Source organism: Atractosteus spatula, assembly GCF_055471065.1.
Source record: "Atractosteus spatula isolate fAtrSpa1 chromosome 10 unlocalized genomic scaffold, fAtrSpa1.hap1 SUPER_10_unloc_2, whole genome shotgun sequence".
Lineage (NCBI taxonomy): Eukaryota > Metazoa > Chordata > Actinopteri > Semionotiformes > Lepisosteidae > Atractosteus > Atractosteus spatula.
In genome coordinates, this window is record NW_028296622.1 from 1,055,389 (window position 1) to 1,073,650 (window position 18,262).

The window sequence follows — 18,262 nt, forward strand, 5'->3', positions numbered from 1 at the left end:
ACCTGTCAGCTCTCCTACCGTCTTATCTCTACTATAGGAGTCCCGTATAGACACACCTGTCAGCTCTCCTTCCGTCTCATCTCTACTATAGGAGTCCCCGCATTTATTGGAGCCTCGATCACCGCCAGTACACGGCAGCCCCACAGAGGAAACTCTTCAGAGTGGTCTGGGCACGTACACTCGTGGAACCCGCCCGTCCTCTCCGTGGACGTACAGGGTTTCCCTGCGACAGCCGGGCGAGGCGGGTCCTGGACGTGCGAGTATCTCAGGCTGCGGAGGCGCCTATTCTCGCAGTATTACGGCTCTCGCTCCCAGCGGCGCCTCCAGTTCCTCCGCATTCCCGAGTCCCGGTTCCTCCGGTTCCGCTCCTTTCCTGTAAACTGCGCTCCGACCTGCGGACCGGAGCCTGCAGTCCTGCTGGAGCGGGTCAGAGCGCCGGCCCGGCCGCTCCGACTGTCAGGAGAAACTTCTGAACTCTTCTCTCTTCTCACGGTGTGTCGGTTTAGCGAGAAATGTTGGATTTTTGGTCCTGAAATCGGGAAATTGCTCGCAAGTCACGCTTTCAGGATATAGGATCAGCTCCTGAAAGCTCATCGTACACCGGAGCCTGTTTAAAACATCTCCGTTTCTTTTAAACCGTTTATACATCCCCGAACAATTTCTCTCTCCTGATCCGTGTGGTCTGGAATACAGCTTTGTGGAAAAACTCTCGAAAAACAGCACGATTGACTCTTTGTACACACGGAGTTTGTTTATATATATATACTTCCTCATTTCTGCGCAGGTAAATTAACAACCCTGAAGTGAGATGGAAGATGAACATTAATATTCATCTCGTATAGCGCCTTTAAAAGAGGCTTTTTATCGTGCTCTGCAGAGGAAGACTCCGCACCGAGAGGAAACAGCAGATTGACACAGGACCCGTGAAATTAAAGCTCTTTTACTGAAGCAGGTTTAGAGTCTGGATGTGAAAGACCTCAGGGAAGGAGACTCTGATGTCCTTGGTGATGTTTTTACCTGTTTCTCTAAATCCTAAATACTTCTCATTTCTTTTAAATTGTTTTTGCACGTTTGTTCCCCAAAAGAGTATGTGTTTAATGCACATATAAAGTATTAGCTCTTCTAAATACGAGCACATTTCAGAAAACACTGACTCAGTGCTGCAGGTTCACAGGGGAAGTGAGTTTAAAACGGAGTCATTTTCAGTCTATTCGCAGTTAATCATTGTATTTAAGACACACTCGTGCGATTTGTCTCAGTTACTTTTAAAATTTCTGGATTTCCTGAGCCTTTCACCTGCAGCAGCTGATGGATTGACAGAGCAAGCCTTTTATTGGAACAACACGAGTCACATGAGAGTTTACACGTGAAAAGTATTTTCATGTTGAATGTTTCCAGAGTGAAGAGATGCGTTATGAATTTTCCTGGCGGTTCATTAAGTTTCATTTGTACTGATCCACCAGGTGGCGCCAGAGCAGAGTCTTCATTGCTCAGGTGAGCTCACCTTTACCTGAAGAGAACAGGAAGTCATTCTTCCTTAGATCAGCAGGAAGAGAAGGAGAGAGAGAGAGATGGCAGCGTGTAGGAGCCCAGCGCTCAGCCCTGGTGAGTTTTCTCTTGTTCTACCTGTCAGAGTGTCGGTAAGGGAGTCACTGAGGGTCTCTTCTCTGTCACAGAGCACAGCAGCAGCTGGAGAAGTGTCTTCCTGTCTGCTGAGAGTGTGTTCTCTCTGTCAGACACACAGGGTCTGGTTTACTTTCACTTTCTCTTGTCAGTGATCAGAGATCGTTAGTGTAAACTCAAGCTGTTTGGAATGTACTAAATATTTTAATAAGGTGTTTATTTAAGGTAAAATGATTGATGTTAAACCTGACTGTGTGCTGATGGTATTGGATTCACACTGTTAGTATTCATGATGCTCAGACACGCTCAGATATGAATATTTCCTGTTTGTTGCTCAGAGGCCATGTTTATTGTACAGCTGATAATACCAGAGAGGAATCAGTACAGATGAACAACAGAGGAATTTATTTGGCCCATAATTAGTAGTGATTCCAGGTTCTCGTGCAGCTGTTTCTCCTGTCCTGACTGGGCAGCTTGTTCCCTTCTCCCACCCCTCTCTGTGTACAGTAGAGACTCCCACTCCTGATTTTAAGTCTTAATGTTGCTTTGATTTTTAGTGTTAATTCTGAGGAACTCTGAGGTGTCAATATCTAACTGGTCTTTAATGATGACTAACTGTCACTGAGGATGTTGAATATTTTGTATATATGTGGTTCCCTATCTTCACCCTGTCAGTGTGGGACACTCCCTTTAGACTAAAGAGACTCAGTTCCTTCAGGTTGTCAGTTTCACTGTTTTTAAACTAACATCATGCTAGTTCTCTTCAGTGTGCATCACAGTAGTTAGTTTCTAAGCGGTTTGAAACTATACAACACACAGATTTCCCAGCCAGGTGGCTGAGTCCCAAACATGTCTTTATGAAATGTGACATTTTAGACTTACTACTGAAGAATCAGGATGGACTGAATGATTTTACAGTTTTGATATATATTTTTAAAATAAGGTGGTATAAAGGTTCATTCTGAACACAGGAGTCCCATATGTGTCTGAACTGCCACTGGACACTCAGAGTGTTAGTGGGACTCTACAGGGCCCTCCAGAAGTATTGGCGCCCTTGGTAAAGATGAGCAAGGAAGGACTTGGGAAAAATGTCTGTGTTGTTTATCAGATGAGAGAAATCTAATCTTTCAGTGAGGTTAAATTTTTCTTAGGAAAAAAATCCTGATGAAAAATAAACATGTACTATTGAGAAAAACAGTTAAAAATAAAAAAATATTTTTTTATATAAATTGTAAGAATACAGAATTACAATGTTGTAAGAATACAGTTTGATTAACTAACATTAATAGAATTTTTGTATACCACAGAGAATACACAGAAATATAATCTCAATAATCTGTGATTTTCCTCTCTCACAGGGCAGAGACAATAGGAAAGATATAGAGGTGTTTTATCGTAAATTTGAAATGGGATGAGTGGTGAAGATATCTCTGATGAGAACTTTATAATGTAAATAACCTGTGATATTTCTCTCTGACAGGGAGGAGACGGGCTGATTCCCATGAGGCACCACAGCGTCTCTCAGAGATCAGGATCGTGCTGCTGGGGGGACGATGGTCTGGGAAGAGCTCAGCAGGAAACACCATCCTGGGCAGAGAGGAGTTTGTCACTAAGAGAGTAAATGAGGAGTGTGTGAAGAGACAGGGTGAAGTAGCTGGGAGGCAGATCACTGTGGTCGACACTCCAGGCTGGGGTTCCTCTTTTATAATAAGGGCACATCCACAGCGTGTCAAAGAGGAGGTTGTGCGCAGTGTCTCTCTGTGTCCCCCAGGACCCCACGCTCTCCTCCTGGTGATTAATGTGAACTCATACACAGACTGGAGATCAGTGGACGAACATCTGGAGCTTCTCAGTGAGAGAGTGTGGAGACACACAATAGTGCTGTTCACCTGGGGGGACAGACTGAGAGACACAACCATTGAGCAGCACATTGAGAGAAGAGGGAAGGAGCTCCAGTGTCTGGTGGAGAAGTGTGGGAACAGGTATCATGTTCTCAACAACAGGTACAGGGGCGACCGCACTCAGGTCACAGAGCTGCTGGAGAAGATAGAGGACATGGTGGCAGGAAACTATGGGCTTTACTTCACCACTGACATCAAAGAAATAAATACTGAACAAGAAAAATATATGAAACAAAAGGAGGAGAGACAGAGAGAGACAGAGGAGCTGAGACAGAGGGAGGAGGAGAGACAGAGAGAGACGGAGGAGCTGAGACAGAGGGAGGAGGAGAGACAGAGAGAGACGGAGGAGCTGAGACAGAGGGAGGAGGAGAGACAGAGAGAAACGGAGGAGCTGAGACAGAAGTATGAAAGAAGGGAGAGAGAGAGAGAAGAGGGGCTCAGACAGAGGTTGGAGGAGGAGTGGAGCAGGAGAGAAGAGGAGCTGAAGGAGAAGATGAGAAAGACACTGGAGGAAGAGGAGCTGGAGAAAGAGACAGAGGAGCCCAGACTGCCTGTCAAGAGGAGGAACAGTTTGGACATCAACCCTCCCACCAGTGAGTGTGATTGATGCTGTATTACTGAGTCACTGATCTTACTGGTCATCAGACTGAGAGATTCAACCATCTTGTGTCCTGTTAGGAATTAAAATCATACTGTGCTCCGCTCTGTACTGCGTTACTAACACAGTGGCACACAGATCTGTGTCTGTTTAAATCCTCTGTGCTGTAATTGAACTATTTTCTCTCAGGGAGATTAGATTTAATCCATCACACAGCAGCTCAGTCTCTGTAATCTGTTCCTCAAGACTGTCGGACCAACACTCAATCAATCAAGGTTTATTGATCAATGCATGAACAGTACAGCACACAGCAGTGTTGTCAGCATTGAAATCTGTGAGCTCGTTAAAGGCTCGTTAAGAGGGATAGAAGAGTTGGAGGACAGGAATTTATAGGGCTTAACATTGGGATACAACAGATTACACAACTGAAATTCACAGATTGTGTGGAAGTAACACAAGGATAGGAGATAATGAGGTGTCCTGACAGTGGTAGGGTACAGGGAAGAAGGTATTTAGGTGTCCTGACAGTAGCAGGGTACAGGGTAGGAGGTATTTAGTGCTCTTCGTAGGTGTCCTGAGAGTGCCAGTGCCCCCTGTCAGTTCAAGGAGGTAACTGCAGGTGTCTGCTGTGGTTGGCTGTTGCCTGGGGCAAGAAGCTGTTCTGACACCTGGTGGTCTTGGTCTGATACTTCAGTACCGTTTTCCAGATGGTAGTAGAGAGAGCAAGTTGTGTTTAGGGTGACTGGGGTCCCTGAGGATGGACCTGGCCTTCTTGAGGCATCTAACACAGTAGATATCCTGTGTTACCCTCTGGAGGACCCTGAGCTCGTGGGCGGAGCAGTTACCACACCAGGCAGTGGTGCAGCCGGTTAGGATGCTCTCAGTGGTGCAGCTGTAGAAGCTGATCAGGATGTGTGAAGGCAGGCTGAACTTCTTCAGTCTGGGGAGAAAGAACAGGCGCTGTCTTGTCTAAGGGGTTGGTGTGGTGGGTCCAGGTCAGGTCGCCTGTGATGTTGACACCTAGGAATTTGAAAATCTGGACCACTGCGGACCCACTGATGTGAATGGGTGCCTGGTCTGTTCCTGTGGTCCACCATCAGCTCCTTAGTTCTGCTGGTGTTCAGAGAGGGGCTGCTGTCCTGACACCATGCTGTCAGCGTTTCTACCTCCTCCCTGTAGGCGGACTCATCACCATTCGTGATCAAGCTGATGATCGTTGTATCGTCCGCAAACGTGATGATGGAGTTTGTCTTGTTCCTGGATACGCAGTCGTGGGCGAACAGGGAACAGAGGAGAGGGCTGAGTTTGCAGCGCTGGGGAACACTAATGTTCAGAGTCAGGGTGGAGTATGTACTTGACTCTGGGCATGATGCCCAAGAATAATTCCCAGATGTTCATTCTGTAAATTTCTTTCATAATGGCCAGCAGCCCTATCACCCTGCAACTCCCAGCTGGCAGCCCCACTGGAGCCCAGCAGGTGTGAACCTGGCCAGTACCTGCATGGGAGACTCCGGGGAAAACACTGAGGCTGCTGCTGGGAGAGGTGTGAGTGGGGCCAGCAGGGGGCGCTCTCACCCTGCGGTCTGTGTGGGTCCTGATCCCCCAGTATAGTGACGGGGACACTGGACTGTAAACAGGCGCCGTCCTGCGGATGAGACGTCAAACCGAGGTCCTGACTCTCTGTGGTCATGAACAATCCCAGGGTGTCTCTCGAGAAGAGTAGGGGTGTCACCCTGGTGTCCTGGTCAAATTACCCCCCTGGTCTTTACCCATCATGGCCTCCTAGTACCCCCCTCTCTGAACTGGCTTCATCCCTCTGCTCTCCTCCCCACTGAGAGCTGGTGTGTGGGGAGAGGACTGGAGCATCATCCAGGTGGGGCTGCACACTGGTGGTGGTGGAGGGGATCCCCATGACCTGTAAAGAGCTGCACACTGGTGGAGGTAGTGGGATCCCCAGGACCTGCAAAGCGCTTTGAGTGGAGTGTCCAGAAAAGCACTATAGAAGTGTAAGCAATTATTATTATTATTATAATAACTTTTAAGTTACGTTTGTCAAGAAATGACTTGAGCAAATTGTACTCCTTTTACCTGTGGAGAGGTTGGTCGCCTCTCATGTCTAACCTCCCTGATGCTCCTGTCTCTCCTCCTGTTGCAGTGAGTGAAGGGGACCCTGCAGTCAAACCCAGACTCCAGCCCCGCCCCTCTGAGCTGAGACTGGTGCTGCTGGGCAGGACTGGTGCTGGGAAGAGCACAGCAGGAAACACCCTCCTGGGCAGCACACAGTTCCCCTCCCGGCCCAGCCTGTCCGCGGTCACCCAGGCCTGCGAGAGACGCAGGGGGGAGGCTGCTGGGAGGCAGCTCTCCGTCATCGACACGCCAGACCTCCTGGACAGCAGGGGGCGCCAGAGGGACATGTGTCTGGAGGTCCGGAGGTGCCTGCTGCTGTCCTCCCCAGGACCCCACGCTTTCCTGCTGGTGCTGCCGGCCAGACGCTTCACGGACGAGGAGAAGGGAGCCCTGCTGACCATGACCGAGGTGTTTGGGGAGGCTGTCCTGAATCACACTGTCGTCCTCTTCACCCACGGGGACAGTCTGGGACAGGAGACAGTGCAGCAGTACATTGACACACAGGGGAGAGACCTGAAGCAGCTTTTGGAGAGCTGTGGGAACAGGTATCATGTTCTCAACAATATGGACACGGGCGACCGCACTCAGGTCACACAGCTGCTGGACAAGATCGAGGACATGGTGGCAGGAAACAGTCTGGACTTCTTTGTGGACCAGGATGCAGAGGAGAGGCTGAGAGAAAGAGAGAACAGATACAGGGAGGAGGAGGAGGGCAGGAAGGAGAGGGAGGAGTTTCTGAAGAAAGTGCAGGAGCTGAGAGAGGAGTACGAGGCAGAACTGCGTCAGAAGACGGAGGAGCTGAGACGCAGGAGTGAGGAAGAGCAGAGGAGGAGAGCGGAGCAGCTGAAGGAGGAGCACGAGGAGCAGCAGAGGCACCAGCTGGAGGAGCTGAGACGCAGGCAGGGAGAGGAGCAGCGCAGGCAGCTGGAGGCTCTCAGGAGAGAGCAGGAGGAGACACTGCGCAGGAAGGAGCAGGCGCTGCAGCTGCAGTACCAGGAGCAGAGGCAGAGGCTGGAGCAGGAGCAGCGCGAGAAGACGGAGGAGATCAAGCTCCGCTACAGGACGCAGCACCAGGAGCTCCTGCGCAGGTACGAGGAGGAGCAGCGCAGCAGAGCTGAGCAGATGGAGCTCAGATACCAGGAGCAGCACAGGAGGGTGCAGGAGACCATCCTGAAACTCACTGAGGAGCAGCTGAGGAAGGTGGAGGAGACCAGGACCCAGTGTGCAGAGAGACTGAGGGAGAGGATGGAGGCCGTGAAGAGGGAGCTTGAAGAAGAGCAGGAGAGGAAGATAGAGGAGCTGAGGCAGCAGCACAGAGGCCAAGACCGCGGGGAGGCCCAGCAGAGGTGTGAAGCAGAGCTGTGGAGGAAGGTGGACGAGATCAAGCAGCTGTATGAAGAGAGATTGCAGGGGAGAGTTCAGGAGCTGGAGCAGCAGCAGCAGAGGGAGATGGAGGAGAACAGGAAGGAGCAGGAGGAGGAGCAGAGGAAGAGAGAGGAGGAGCTGAAGAAGCAGCTGGAGGAGGATCGCAGGCAGAGGGAGCAGGAGCTGGAGCTGAGGAGGGCTGAGGAGCTCAGGAGAGTGGAGGAGCTGGAGCAGAGATACGCTGAGGAGGAGCAGAGCAGACTGGCAGAGCTCAGACTCCACGAGGAGAGGATGAGAGAGCAGGGCAGGCAGGAGCTGCAGAGGCAGACGGAGGAGCTGAAACTGAGGCAGCAGCAGAGGGAGGCAGAGCTGAGGCAGGAACTGGAGGACGAGCAGAGGAGGACGGCGGAGGAGCTGAGGCAGCAGTTGGAGAGGGAGCACCGTCAGAGAGAGCAGGAGCTGGAGGAGAGATACAGGGAGCAGCAGCAGGAGGCGCAGGAGGAGAGGAACAGGACGGAGGAGCTGAGGAGGCAGTGGGAGGAAGGGCTGAGAGAGGAGTACGACAGGAGGCTGCAGAGAAAGGAGGCGGAGATCCAGGAGAGGTGGGAAGGGGAGCTGCAGAGGAGAGTGAAGGAGCTGCAGGAGTCCTCCCAGCCTCAGAGCCTGGAGCCGGGTCAGAGTAAGTACCCCAGCAGTGGTGGATGCCCAGTCAGGGTGGGGTAAATTCTGCGGGGCAACTTCCAGAGAGACAGATCTGCTCACAAGGCTCCAGATCTTTCTCCTGACTCAGGAGTGAATCAGTTTTAGTATTGGGACCATGAGGGGCGATATGTGCTTTTTGCTGAGTACTGTTGGAATTTGTTTTTGACACAAAAGAACAGAATATGATTGCCGGCCGGCATTTCTACAGTTAAACTTTGTCAGACAAGACTTTCTGTGTTCAGTCCCCCCAGTTTCAGGTCAGCAGCAGTGAAGTGAATCAGAGTTACTTGGTCACATGTCTCTTACACGACTTTCAGTCTGCGACTCCTCGACGCCCCCAGACCCCTGATATGATCCTGTGAGCCACGTTCGGCGGCTCTCCGTCTGCGGGTGTTTCTGGGTGTCATTTCCTCTGCAGCTCAAAGGGGCTCAAACGCTCAGGAGTTTCCACTTCTTCCCCCTGACAACAGCCCATGAGAGTTGTGCATCTTGCACTGTTGCCCCTGTAGGTCTCCTCTCTAGGTCTCTGGCATATTGGATGGAGGTGTTTTCACCTCAGACCTGTGGAGGGTGTCTGCAGTCTGATGGCTATCTCAGTTTCCTCACTGCTCTCAGGAGTTTTCTCATCTGTCTTGAACCACTGCTGATTTCCCATGGCTGACTCCTCCAGTCGCGTCTTTTTCAAGACATGACATATTGTTGATATTGTGGTGCCCGGTCTCTCTCCAGCGGTTACAGTGCCACCTGGACTTTGATGGGCTCTGATCTTCACAGCTGCTCGCTCTTCTGTCACAGGCAGCTCTCTGGTCTTCATCCTGACTCGACAGCCAGACCCAGACAGTCAAGACTGGAACCAAGGCTGCAGTCTGACAGCTCTCGTTTTCACAGTTAGTACAACATAAACACCTGAGCAATTAGTCGCCTGTCAGCCATTTGCACGATTAACTCTGTTCACCTGACACTGGGGGTTGAACACAACAGACGACACTGTTGTTACATGACTAATCGTGTCTAGAAAATCATTTCCACAGACAGATGCTGCAGTTCTGTGCTTTTGCTCAAATTTAACCCTTTGATCTGAAAATCACATTTCAATAGTACACATCAAAATAAATATCACATTTAATTTAATTTTGTACAACTCAAAAATGACTAATTTTACTTATAGCTGTGGTTCAGGTCCAGTCTGGTTAGACCAGGAGGACAGCTGGTCCAGTGGTTCAGGTCCGGTCCTGTTAGACCAGGAGGACAGCTGATCCCGTGGTTTAGGTCCGGTCCTATTAGACCAGGAGGACAGCTGGTCCAGAGGTTCAGGTCCGGTCCTGTTACAAAAGGAGGACAGCTGGTCCAGTGGTTCAGGTCCGGTCCTGTCAGACCGGGAGGACAGCTGGTCCAGTGGTTCAGGTCCAGTCCTGTTACACCAGGAGGACAGCTGATCCCGTGGTTTAGGTCCGGTCCTGTTAGACCAGGAGGACAGCTGGTCCAGAGGTTCAGGTCCGGTCCTGTTACAAAAGGAGGACAGCTGGTCCAGTGGTTCAGGTCCGGTCCTGTCAGACCGTGAGGACAGCTGGTCCAGTGGTTCAGGTCCAGTCCTGTTACACCAGGAGGACAGCTGGTCCAGTGGTTCAGGTCCAGTCCTGTTAGACCAGGAGGACAGCTGGTCCGGTGGTTCAGGTCCAGTCTGGTTAGACCAGGAGGACAGCTGGTCCAGTCATGTTGGAGGACAGCAGGTGTGAGGATGCTGTACCAGGAGAACAGTGTTGAAGTTCTGTGATTTTACAGACATGATGTTCTTTCGTTAGAGGTAGTGCTGCAGCAGGTGTCAAACTTTACTGTGTTTCAGTCCCACCAATGGACTGCAGAGTCTCACTGTGAGCTGTTACAGAAGCCCCTGTCTATACGGAGGAGAAACACAACTTCTACCAAGAATGAGGAATAGGTCAAGTTTATATCCTAACAAGTTTGGTGTTGTTCCTGAGTTGTACAGTTGTACGTTTAAGGACTGAGCACATGAAGGTCTGTTTTACCCAGAGTGGTGGGTGTCTTGTACAGACTGCTCTGCTGTACTGTTGAAATTTTATATCTTTCAGAAATCAGCTGGATAAAGAAATGAGATTCATCATCGTCGATCTCTAGCTTGTTTGGTAGTGAGTAGTAAATGGGTCACTTGTGACCTCCCTTCCTGTCTCTCCTCCTGTTGCAGTGAGTGAAGGAGACCCTACAGTCGAACCCGGACTCCAGCCCCGCCCCTCTGAGCTGAGACTGGTGCCGCTGGGAGCAGGACTGGGGGCAGCAATAGGGGCCCTAGCAGGAGCCCTGAGGGGCCCAACAGGAGCAGCAGCAGGAACAGTGATAGGAGCTGCAGTAGGAGCTCAGATAGGAGCTTTACTGGGAGGAGAAACCAGAGCAGCACAGACTCACACACAAGAGCGCACACAGCCCGCAGACACACAAGAGCGCACACAGCCCGCAGACACACAAGGGCAACCACAGCCCGCAGACACACAAGAGCACACACAGCCCGCAGATGCACAATGAGCAGACACACACAGCCCGTAGACACAATGAGCAGACACACACAGCCCACAGACAGGAGAGAGAAACAGACAGGAGATTGAGGAGCTGAGAGAGAGTTGACACTAAGACAGGAGCAGGAGAGGGAGAGGAGGAGCTCAGGCAGTGTTATCCGAGTGACAGAGAGACACAGAGAGACACTGCCGCAGGTCAGTCACTGATCCACACAGTCTTTCCCAGCGGGAGAGGAAGACCGGATACTTCCTGGACACAGAGTGAGGACTTTCCACTGAAACACTGATCTCTTCCTCGTAAGAGATCCGACTCACTGAAAACCTGCCCTTAGTGTCCCATGTGAAGAAAAACTAATTTTAAATAATGTTCTATTTTGATCATGTTTGTATTTTGCTATTCTTTGTGTATATATGTGTGTGGAGTCTGTGTGTTTCTGCTGGGGGTCGCTGGTACTGGCGTCTGTGTGTGTGGAGTCTGCATGTTCCTGCTGGCGTGGTGGGGGGGGTTGCTGGCACTGGTGTCTGTGTGAAATGACTGCTATCCTTCCTGACGGTTCGAGATCCGCAGCTCCGCACCCTGACGGTCCTGCTGTCTCGACCCAGTCCACTCTGTCGGGACCAAACCAGGGAGCCAAGAGGTAGATCGGCCAGATTTAAACCGGGTCAGAACTTTTTATTAGAATACACAAGCTTTCTTCTTTCCCGCCCTCATGGACGCCGTGTCTCTGCGTCGCCGAGCTGAAGCCACAGGTCAACCGCGGTTTGAACACGTTTCAATCAGTCACTTCGTGTTTTTTAAATATAATGTCGTCTAGAGCAGCAGTTTGTTCCTCACGAACGTAGATATCGGCGTCAAAGGAGTGGAAAAGTGTGCGTTTGCGTCAGTGTCATCAATATCATATGCTATCAGTGTTGTAACGCTAATATAATACAATACTGCGTCAGTATAATCGGTCTGACAGAGTTTTCGCCAGGCTGGGGCTCTTCAGCACGTTTATACACCTGTTAAACTTGACTGAGTCCAAAGTCAACGCGTTTCTGGACGTTTCTGCGCACCGAGAGGACGTTTGCTGTTCGTGTTGGAGACGGAAGATGTTTCCCGGGCTGTGGCGGTGAGTGGCGACTTGTCCCTCCGTTTCTTCATTGAAATCGTTCAGTCCTCAGGCTGATGAGAAAACAGTCATAGGAGTGAGAAAATGTCTGTGGTGAAATTGTGTAAAAGTGTGTTTTTATCATTGAGCTGGGAGGGTTTGAGGTAAAATTGTGTCAAAGGTGTCGGGTTATCATTGAGCTCGACGGGTTTGAGGTAAAATTGTGTCAGAAGTGTCGGTTTATCATTGTAAAATTGTGTAAACGTGTCTTTATCGTTGAGCTCAGGGGGTTTGAGGTAAAACCATGTAAAAGTTTTTTACCTTTGAGCTCGATGGGTTTGAGGTAAAATTGTGTAAAAGTGTCTTTTTATTATTGAGCTCGGTGGGTTTGAGGTAAAATTGTGTAAAAGTGTCTGTTTATCATTGTGCTTGGGGGGTTTGTTGTGAAATTGTTTAAAAGTGTCTATCATTGAGCTCGTGGGGTTTGAGGTAAAATTGTGTAATATTAATAATTGCTTACACTCATATAGTGCTTTTCTGGACACTCCACTGTACGCGGTTTACAGAATGAGGACTCCCCTCCACCAACACCGAGGTCATTTATCATTGAGGTTAAAATTGTGTAAAAGTGTCTTTTTATCATTGAGCTCGACGGGTTTGAGGTAAAATTGTGTCAAAAGTGTCGGGTTATCATTGAGCTCGACGGGTTTGAGGTAAAATTGTGTCAAAAGTGTCGGGTTATCATTGAGCTCGACGGGTTTGAGGTAAAATTGTGTCAAAAGTGTCGGTTTATCAATGAGCTCGACGGGTTTGAGGTAAAATTGTGTAAAAGTGTCGGTTTATCATTGTAAAATTGTGTAAAAGTGTCTGTTTATCATTGAGCTCAGGGGGTTTGAGGTAAAACTGTGTAAAAGTTTTTTACCTTTGAGCTCGATGGGTTTGAGGTAAAATTGTGTAAAAGTGTCTGCTTATTGTAAAATTGTGTAAAAGTGTCTTTTTATCATTGAGCTCGGTGGGTTTGAGGTAAAATTGTGTAAAAGTGTCTGTTTATCATTGTGCTTGGGGGGTTTGTTGTGAAATTGTTTAAAAGTGTCTATCATTGAGCTCGACGGGTTTGAGGTCAAATTGTGTAAAAAGTGTCTGTTTATCATTGAGCTCGGGGGGTTTGAGGTCAAATTGTGTAAAATTGTCTTTATCATTGTTAAATTGTGTAAAAGTGTTTTTTTATCATTGAGGTGAAATTGTGTAAAATTGTCTTTATCATTGTTTGATAGAGGGTGTTTGAGGTAAAAGTGTCTGTTTGATGCGGCGGGGGGGCCGGGCACGGCGAGGTGTGCCGGCGGCTGTGTGGCGCAGTGAGACTGGGGGTGTGTGTGCGGGTGGGGCTGTGGCTGAGTGTGTGTGAGAATGGGGGAGTGGGGGTGTGTGTGCGGGTGGGGCTGTGGCTGAGTGTGTGGGGTTGTATGTGGGGGTGTGTGTGAGGATGGGGGAGTGGGGGTGTGTGTGCGGGTGGAGTTGTGGGGGAGTGTGTGTGGGGTTGTGTGTGCGGATGGGGGTGTGTGTGCGGGTGGGGCTGTGGCTGAGTGTGTGGGGATGTGTGTGAGGATGGGGGAGTGGGGGTGTGGGTGTAGGTGGGGTTGTGGCTGAGTGTGTGGGGGTGTGTGTGTGAGGATGGGGGAGTGGGGGTGTTTGTGTGGGTGGGGCTGTGGTCCGGCCAAAAACTAAAACTCAGATACAGTCTCCAGACACTCACAGTATGTAGATGTTTTCTGATATGTCTGTTGTGATTGTCTGATTTTTAGTTTTTTCACGTTAATTTTCTAAGGGAGGGTCACAGAGAAGACCCCCTTGCCCCCATCTTGATTAAAATGAAACGCGTGTTTCATGAAATAGTTATTTTTCACAATCTGGCCGTGCCAGACAGAATCCACGTTCACCGTGCATAAATATAGTTAGACCGTCCTTCATTCCTGTAGATACGCGATTCCATCTTATACTCCCTATGAACCCAGTTCTAAAAGTGTGCTTGTTTACTCCGGTATCGAGCGTCTTCGCAGACAAGCTTGAAACTGTCACTTCTCTCACAGAGCGCTGTCTACTGTATAAACGTCCGGTATCATGGTCAGAGGGGGCAAGGAGCACGTGAAAACGTTTCTGAAATAACCACACGTAAGACTTTGGTGCTTAAAATGTTCAGGGAGAAATGGAAGACTGGTGTGTATTTTTTCTTTAAAATACCGTGACATAATATGTTTATGTTCCTAAATTAATATCGTTTATGACCTTCAGATGCGTTATGCTCCTCTTCCTTTTATGCTCAACTACTAAAATTTCCCTTTAGTGTCAAAAGTGTCGGTTTATCATTGAGTTCGACGGGTTTGAGGTAAAATTGTGTCAAAAGTGTCGGTTTATCATTGAGCTCGACGGGTTTGAGGTAAAATTGTGTCAAAATTGTCGGTTTATCATTGAGCTCGACGGGTTTGAGGTAAAATTGTGTCAAAAGTGTCGGTTTATCATTGAGCTCGACGGGTTTGAGGTAAAATTGTGTCAAAAGTGTCTGTTTATCATTGTGCTCGACGGGTTTGAGGTCAAATTGTGTCAAAAGTTTATTTTTATCATTGAGCTCGATGGGTTTGAGGTCAAATTGTGTAAAACGTGTCTGTTTATCATTGTGCTCGGGGTGTTTGAGGTGAAATTGTGTAAAAGTGTGTTTTTATCATTGAGCTCGACGGGTTTGAGGTGAAATTGTGTAAAAGTGTGTTTTTATCATTGAGCTCGACGGGTTTGAGGTGAAATTGTGTAAAAGTGTCTTTATCATTGTGAAATTGTGTAAAAGTGTCTTTTTATCATTGAGCTCGATGGGTTTGAGGTCAAATTGTGTAAAAAGTGAATGTTTATCATTGAGCTCGATGGGTTTGTGGTAAAATTGTGTAAAAGTCTTTATCTTCGAGTTCAACGGGTTTGAGGTAAAACTGTAAAAGTGTCTTATTGTAAAAGTGTCTTTTTATCTTTAAACTCGGCGGGTTTCAGGTAAAATTGTGTAAAGTTTCTTTTTATCATTGAGCTCGGGGGGGTTTGAGGTAAATTTGTGTAAAAGTGTCTTTTTATCTTTGCGCTCGGTGGGTTTCAGGTACAATTGTGTAAAAGTATCTTTATCATTGAAGTAAAATTGTGTAAAAGTGTTGATCATTGAGCTCGACAGGTTTGTGGTGAAATTGTGTAAATTGTCTTTGTCATGGTAAAATTGTGTAAAAGTGTTTATCATTGAGCTCGTTGAGTTTGAGGTAAAAGTGTGTAAAAGTTTCTTTATCATTGAGCTCGGGGTGTTTGGAATAAAATTGTGTAATATTAATAATTGCTTACACTCATATAGTGCTTTTCTGGACACTCCACTCTACGTGCTTTACAGATTGAGGACTCCCCTCCACCAACACCGAGGTAAGTGGTGATATAAGTGTGTGTTTTTATCATTCAGCTCGTGGTGTTTCAGGTAAAATTGTGTAAAAGTGTCTGTTTATCACTGAGCACGGGGGGTTTGAGGTGAAATTGGATAAAAGTCCTTGTCATTGTAAAATTGTGTAAAAGTGTCTTTATCATTGAGCTCGGGGGGGTTTCAGGTAAAATTGTGTAAAAGTGTCGGTTTATCATTGAGCTCGACGGGTTTGAGGTAAAATTGTGTAAAGTTTCTTTTTATCATTGTGCTCGGGGGGTTTGTTGTGAAATTGTGTAAAAGTGTCTTGATCATTGAGCACAGGGTGTTTGTGGTGAAATTGTGTAAAAGTCGTTATCATTAAGCTCAGGGGGTTTGTGGTGAAATTGTGTAAAAGTGTTTTAATCATTGAGCTCGGGCTGTTTGTGGTGAAATTGTGTAAAAGTGTCTGACATTGAGCTCGGGGGGTTTGAGGTGAAATTGTGAAAAAGTCTTTTTATCATTGAGTTCAGGGGGTTTGTGGTTAAAATGTGTAAAAGTGTCTATCAATGAGCTCGGCAGGTTTGAGGTGAAATTGTGTAAAAGTGTCTGTTTATCATTGTGCTTGGGGGGTTTGTGGTAAAGTTGTGTAAAAATCTTTTTATCATTGTGTACAAGTGTTTTTATCATTGTGTTCGGGGGATTTGTTGTGAAATTGTGTAAAAGTGTCTTTTTATTATTGTGCTCCAGGGGTTTGTGGTGAATTTGTGTAAAAGTCTTATTGAGCTCGGGCTGTTTGAGGTGAAATTGTGTAAAAGTGTCTATCATTGAGCTCGGGGCTTTGTGGTGAAATTGTGTAAAAGTGTCTATCTTTGAGCTTGCGTTGTTTGTGGTGAAATTGTGTAAAAATGTCTTTTTATCATTGAGCTTGGGGGGTTTGAGGTAAAATTGTGTAAAAGTGTCTTTTTATCATCGTGCTCAAGGGGGTTGTGGTGAAATTGTGTAAAATTTTTTTGTTATTGAGCTCGCGGTGTTTGAGGTCAAATTGTGTAAAAGTGTCTTTTTATCATTGAGCTCGGGGTTTTGAGGTGAAATTGTGTAAAAGTGTCTCTCATTGAGCTCCGGGGGCTTTGTGGTGAAATTGTGTAAAAGTGTCTTTTAATCATTGAGCTCGGGGGGTTTGTGGTGAAATTGTGTAAAAGTGTCTTTTTATCATTGAGCTCCGGGGGCTTTGTGGTGAAATTGTGCAAAAGTGTCTTTTTATCATTGAGGTAAAATTGTGCAAAAGTGTCTTTTAATCATTGAGCTCGGGGGGTTTGTGGTGAAATTGTGTAAAAGTGTCTTTTTATCATTGAGCTCCGGGGGCTTTGTGGTGAAATTGTGCAAAAGTGTCTTTTTATCATTGAGCTCGGGGGCTTTGTGGTGAAATTGTGTAAAAGTGTCTTTTTATCATTGAGGTAAAATTGTGCAAAAGTGTATTTTTATCATTGAGCTCGGGGCTTTGTGGTGAAATTGTGTAAAAGTGTCTATCTTTGAGCTTGCGTTGTTTGTGGTGAAATTGTGTAAAAATGTCTTTTTATCATTGAGCTTGGGGGGTTTGAGGTAAAATTGTGTAAAAGTGTCTTTTTATCATCGTGCTCAAGGGGGTTGTGGTGAAATTGTGTAAAATTTTTTTGTTATTGAGCTCGCGGTGTTTGAGGTCAAATTGTGTAAAAGTGTCTTTTTATCATTGAGGTAAAATTGTGCAAAAGTGTCTTTTAATCATTGAGCTCGGGGGGTTTGTGGTGAAATTGTGTAAAAGTGTCTTTTTATCATTGAGCTCCGGGGGCTTTGTGGTGAAATTGTGCAAAAGTGTCTTTTTATCATTGAGCTCGGGGGCTTTGTGGTGAAATTGTGTAAAAGTGTCTTTTTATCATTGAGGTAAAATTGTGCAAAAGTGTATTTTTATCATTGAGCTCGGGGCTTTGTGGTGAAATTGTGTAAAAGTGTCTATCTTTGAGCTTGCGTTGTTTGTGGTGAAATTGTGCAAAAGTGTCTTTTTATCATTGAGGTAAAATTGTGCAAAAGTGTCTTTTAATCATTGAGCTCGGGGGGTTTGTGGTGAAATTGTGTAAAATTTTTTTGTTATTGAGCTCGCGGTGTTTGAGGTCAAATTGTGTAAAAGTGTCTTTTTATCATTGAGCTCGGGGTTTTGAGGTGAAATTGTGTAAAAGTGTCTCTCATTGAGCTCCGGGGGCTTTGTGGTGAAATTGTGTAAAAGTGTCTTTTAATCATTGAGCTCGGGGGGTTTGTGGTGAAATTGTGTAAAAGTGTCTTTTTATCATTGAGCTCCGGGGGCTTTGTGGTGAAATTGTGTAAAAGTGTCTTTTTATCATTGAGGTAAAATTGTGCAAAAGTGTCTTTTAATCATTGAGCTCGGGGGCTTTGTGGTGAAATTGTGTAAAAGTGTCTTTTTATCATTGAGGTAAAATTGTGCAAAAGTGTCTTTTTATCATTGAGCTCGACGGGTTTGAGGTACAATTGTGTAAAAGTGTCTTTATCATTGAGCTCAGGGGGTTTGTGGTGAAATTGTGTAAAAGTGTTTTTATCATTGAGCTCGAGGGGGTTTGTGGTGAAATTGTGTATAAGTGTCTTTTATTGAGCTCGGGCTGTTTGAGGTGAAATCGTGTAAAAGTGTCTATCAATGAGGTAAAAGTGTCTTTTTATCATTGAGCTCAGGGGGTTTGTGGTGAAATTGTGTAAAAGTGTCTAACATTGAGGTAAAATTGTGTAAAAGTGTCTTTATCATAGAACTCGGGGGCTTTGTGGTGAAATTGTGTAAAAGTGTCTATCATTGAGCTCGGGGGCTTTGTGGTGAAATTGTGTAAAAGTGTCTTTTTATCATTGTGCTTGGGGGTTTTGTGGTGAAATTGTGTAAA

General features: G+C 46.9%; 1 protein-coding gene across 2 annotated transcripts; it reads left to right on the forward strand.

The window, feature by feature from the left end:
- Positions 1 to 440: 440 nt before the first annotated feature.
- LOC148812577 (uncharacterized) lies at positions 441 to 11,222 on the forward strand. 2 transcript variants are annotated; one of them, XM_088908551.1, is made up of 5 exons: positions 441 to 784; positions 878 to 1,605; positions 3,104 to 4,117; positions 6,278 to 8,293; positions 10,520 to 11,222. In XM_088908551.1, exons 2-5 carry the CDS (start codon positions 1,572 to 1,574, stop codon positions 10,852 to 10,854), a joined length of 3,399 nt encoding a protein of 1,132 aa, XP_088764677.1. In that variant the 5' UTR covers positions 441 to 784; positions 878 to 1,571; the 3' UTR covers positions 10,855 to 11,222. The 2 variants fall into 2 exon arrangements, with proteins under 2 accessions (XP_088764677.1, XP_088764678.1); XM_088908552.1 differs by having other exon boundaries at positions 441 to 1,605; positions 10,407 to 10,596.
- The last annotated feature ends 7,040 nt before the right edge of the window (positions 11,223 to 18,262 follow it).